We start from the raw sequence: 5,056 nt of genomic DNA, 5'->3' as shown, positions 1-5,056 counted from the left end.
AACAAACAGCCATTCCTCCCGGATTTTGCACTGGAAGTACTGCAAGCAGTGTAGCATTTCTACAACTGCCCTTTGGCTCAAAGGCAGCTCTGAGGAAGTTTCTAAGAAGCAAAGTGCAAGTCTTCTCCAAGCCAAGCAGCACAGAGCACACTACTATAGCTGGTCCATGCCACCCACTTCAGTTCCTCTTATCCACCACCCCTTATGCAGCCTGGGTATTCTACTGCCACTCCTTTTGCTGCACAGGGGGGGGAGGGGGAGGTGGCACACAGGATTTTTTGACACCCACATCTTATTTAGGCAGAGTATTCTGACAAACCTGAGTACAGATAAAACATTAAATGGTGTAGTGGGTTGACCTTGGCTGGCTGCCAGACCCCTACCCAGTCCAGTGAGAGGGGGCCAGGGGTTCATCAACTACCATGCTCCATACTGCACCACTGGCAGAGCAAAGTTCTTTGCCTTCTGCTGGCTTGCCAGGATGGACTTGTTATCAAAAAATAAAACAACCTTCACAACTTATCTTCCTCCTCACATGGGGTGGGAGTGAGAGCTTATTACGCTGTTCCTGCTGTCTCTGCAGCCAAGAGATATCCTCCCAACTCAGAAAAGTTTCAGTATCAATTTTTGTCTGAAGTTTAGAATTAATGCAAACAACTCTTAAATTTGTTCATTTCTAAATGCAATCCAAAACAGCTGTAGAGGGACTCCACTACATACAGGAAATGGTGCCTTTAGTACTAAGAGAGAAAACCATAACACAGAATTTAATAATTTGAATACCTGCTCATTTACTACACACAAAAAACTACTATTCCAGTTTCAAAAGTGGAAAACATCATAACTTTTTTGTGTGCATTAATGGAGAAATAATAGATGACAAAGTAACGCAACTAGCCATTTTAGTCCAGTTACTTTAATAAGATAGGCAGACACACACATTTTTACATCCCCTTCGAGAATTAAATTGTTATTAAAAATAACTAGCCATCAAAAATGTTACCAGAAAAAACTTTGTGCATAACAAATGTTTGTTTCAATTTTATGGCAAAATATTACTGTGACTTGAGCTATTCCAATTTTTAGCTGAAATGCTGGTTATTTTCAGAGGAAGAAAGGCATACTACCAGCAATCTGATTTGCCATGAATGTGTAGATTAACACGGTTTTTGTTTTGGCAGAAAAATCTGATTCTGCACAGGTATGAAAGCTTTCATACCTCGTGATCTCCTCCTCAATGAATGTAGCATTTGCTGAAAAAGCTCATTTGCTATCATGGGGTTTACCATCTATGTTCTATTACAAATCTTTCAAAAGAAAGAACATAGTCAACTTGCTTTTCAACATCCTGTGTTTTACTGGGTTTGAATGCAAACAGAAGTACTTCCCTTGATATATCATGCTGCTGGTTTTACAGTTCATATAAAAAGGGGTTCTGCACAGCCATACTCCAGTTGATCATGGTTCACAATGCTGAATTAAGTTATCCTGTGTACTCCTGTCATCATCCAGATAAATTATATAAAAGTGCTTAGAGAATATAGTTAGAGATTAGCTTTTTTTGATCATATACAAAGTATCTCTTAAGGCTTTTTGCAGTACACCATTTAACTTTAATCTTAAGAAATACTTGACAGTTCAAGGTTTTTCATTATCTGCATATATGTATGCTGACTAGTATCTTTCGCGGGGAACAGATTCTTAAAGGTTTCAGCTCTGTAAGCATGTCATTCCTGTAAGAAGTTCAAAGACACCTTGATTACACAGGTAACCAGTGCACCTCCTGCAACCAAAGGGGCAGTACCTAAGGAGAGACAGTCCTTCCCAACAGCTGTAAGAGAACTATGAAGTTGCTCCACAGAAACAAAGTATTGCTAATCAAGCAGTGCAAGCAGTGTATTTCACTCTGAAGTATGAGATTCTCAAGTGATGGGATGAGTTGCCTCCTTTTCCTCCTACCTGGCAGCTGCCAGCACTCTCTCATTTGCTAAAGTGAGTGTCATTAGTGATTTGTGCTCTCACAGACCTAAAATACAGCACTTATTTGTTAAAGTTGACTTGAGTAGCACAGCACCTTGTGTGGGGGTTTAATCCCAGCCAACAACTAAGGGTCACCCTCCCACACTGCCCCCAGTGGGATGGCAAAAAGAATCAGGGGAGGAAAAGAAGAAAACGCAAAAACTCGCGGGTTGAGATCAAGACAGTTTAATAAGACAAAAAAAAGGAAGACAGTAATAATAATAGTAAAAGATAATACAAAACAAGTTATGTACAATGCAACTGCTCACCACCTACTGGCCGATGCCCAGCCCATCCCACCCCCAAATAGCAATTGCTGCCTCCCAGCCAACTCCTGCCCAGTTATATGCTAAGCAGGATCTCCTGTGGTACAGCCAGTTTGGGTCAGCTGTCCTGGCATCCCCTTCTCCCAGCTTCTTCTGCACCTCCAGCCTTTTTGCTGGCAAGGCATGAGAAGCTGAAAAGTCCTTTATTTAATGCTTAGCAACAACTAAAACATCAGTTATCAACATCACTCTCATACTAAATCTGAAACACAGTACTACAGCAGCTACCAGGAAGAAAATTAACTCTGTCCTGGCTGAAACCAGGACACCCTGTTATGCTTCATGTCTTTGGTAGTTGCTTCAGAAGAGAAAATTAACATGTGAAAATAAGTCTCTGCTCCTTTTCAACAAGCAGCTTTAAAATTTAGAGTCCCTGTTGGTGAATCACAGAATGGTAGGGGTTGGAAGGGACCTCTGGAGATCATCTAGTCCAACCCTGCCCTGCCTAGAGCGAGTTGCACAGGATGCTGTCCAGGCAAGTTCTTAATGTCTCCAGAGATGGAGACTTTACAGCTACTCTGGGTGGCATGTTTCAGTGTTCTGCCCCCCTCAAAGTAAAATTCCTCCTCATGTTTAGATGGAACTTCTGTTAAAGTTTGTCACCCATTACCTCTTGTCCTGTCACTGAGCACCACTGAAAAACTACTGGCCCCATCCTCCTGACACCCACATTTTTAAGTATTTAAATGCATTGATAAGATCCCCCATCAGTCTTCTCCAGTCTAAAAAGTCCCAAGTCACTCAGCCTTTCCTCAGAAGAGAGATGTTCTAGTGCCCTAATAATCTTTGTAGCCCTTTGCTGTACCCCCTCCAGCAGTTCCCTGTCCTTCTTGAACCGAGGAGCCCAGAACTAGACAGTTTTCCAGATGCAGCCCCGCCAGGGCAGAGTGAGGGGAAGGATGACCTCACTGGACCTGCTTGCCATGCTCTTCTTGGAGCACCCTACAATGCTACTGCCCTTCTTGGCCACAAGGACACATTAGCTGGCTCATGGTCATCCTGTTGTCCACCAGAATTCTTTTTCCACAGGGCTGCTTTCCAGCAGGTCAGCACCTAACCTGTATGGATACCTGGGGTTGTTCTGCCCTAGGTGCAGTATCTGACACTTGTCTTTGTTGAATTTTGTAAGGTTTCTCTCTGCCCAGCTCTCCAGCCTTGCCAGGTCACTCTGGATGGCAGCATAACCCTCTGCTGTGTCAGCCACCACTCCCAGTTTTGTGTCATCAGCAAATTTGCTAATGGTGCACCCTATCCCTTTGTCTAGGTCATTGATGAATATATTTACCAGGACTGGACATAGTACTGACCTCTGGGGAAGACCACTTGTGATTGACCTCCAACTAGACTCTCTAATCACAACCTTCTGAACTCTATCTTTTAGCCAATTTTCAAACCACCTCTCAGTCCATTCATCTAACCCACACTTCCTAAGCTTGCCTATGAGGATGCTGTGAGAGATGGTGCTGGATGCCTTGCTGAAGTCCTGGACAACATCCACCACCCTCCCCTCCTCTATCTAGTCATGCCAATGTAGTAGGCTACCAGATTAGTCAAATATGACTTCCCCTTTGTGAATCCATGTTGACTAATTCTGATAACCTTCTTTTCCTCCACATGCTTTGAGATGATGCCCAGAACACGCTGTTCTATCATCTTTCCTGGGTCTCCCTTCTTGCCCTGAGTTGAGCAGAGACAAGAGATCATACAGTCTCTTTTGCTAGCAACTGAACGTCCAGTGTTACAGGAGATTATTAAAAAGTAGGTTTCCTCAAATTTTGAGTTAACCAATTAGAAGGAGACAGCCTCTGACCAACAAGCATGTGTAAAGATCTATCCTGAAACAACAATAACTAAATATTGGTTAAACTTAGCAGTCAAAGCCAATTCTCATGTTACAGCTATCGGTGAATTCAATAAATTTATAAAGGTCTCTAGCAATGCAGGGAAACATACCTTGTAAAGAACAGGAGACAGGATTTGAAGAATTCTAAGACATCATTAGTTTCATTTTACCCCTTATTTATTGCATGGAAAGGATAGAGAATAAATGTTTCTGAACACTCACCTACCCAATTTAAAAACTGCTAAAAACCACTTTCGCTTGTAGGCCTATACTAAAATGGTTATCCCAGCTAAACATAACAATTTCATTTATTTTTAATTTTTTTTTTCAGCTATAGCATTTTTGCCAATGCCTAGTCACTGTAGTCTATGAGATACTCTGGATAAACCTGCTGCTTCTCAAAGATGACAAAGATAGAAGGGTTAGAGGAGCTATCCACACAACTGTCATAGAAGTCGTGCTGATCCTTCAAGGGGGGCCGAAAATAAGAAGATTTACCGAGAGTGAAATCCCCCACTAGCACCCGTGCCAGAAACATGGTCTTGGTGCTGAAGTCGTCCTTGCAGTAGTTGTGAGAGTAAGAGGCATCCCTTGCAAAGTAGCTTCCTGCAGAAGGAAGACCAAGACAGAGTTGATAATACACCAAAATTGCAGGGAAGGAAGCGATAAAGTGTAAAAGTGAATTCATAAGCAAATTCATTAAGCAGTTATTGAACGGCCTTTTCAAAGGCTTCACGCATCTATATACCCCTCTCAGTGAAAATGCCCACCACGTATTTCCTACACTGTTATTTTTCACAATACACATTCAAAAAGCCACACAACTAATGCTTTAATGTTATCATATTCCTCAAAAAGATTTCCTGCT

At 42.2% G+C, this 5,056-nt stretch overlaps 1 protein-coding gene across 1 annotated transcript in view; it reads right to left on the bottom strand.

Moving 5' to 3' along the window:
* Positions 1–4,540: 4,540 nt before the first annotated feature.
* Positions 4,541–5,056, bottom strand: part of LOC104396088 (poly [ADP-ribose] polymerase 12-like) — a 24,707-nt gene continuing 24,191 nt past the window's right edge. Inside the window, exon 12 of the mRNA XM_010005870.1 lies at positions 4,541–4,794. Within this exon, the coding sequence (XP_010004172.1) occupies positions 4,541–4,794 (254 nt within the window). The remainder of the gene's footprint in view (positions 4,795–5,056) is intronic.

Source organism: Chaetura pelagica, unplaced genomic scaffold (genome assembly GCF_000747805.2).
Source record: "Chaetura pelagica isolate M959 unplaced genomic scaffold, ChaPel_1.0 scaffold79, whole genome shotgun sequence".
Taxonomy (NCBI): Eukaryota; Metazoa; Chordata; class Aves; order Apodiformes; family Apodidae; genus Chaetura; species Chaetura pelagica.
This window is presented reverse-complemented; position numbering and strand designations above follow the sequence as displayed.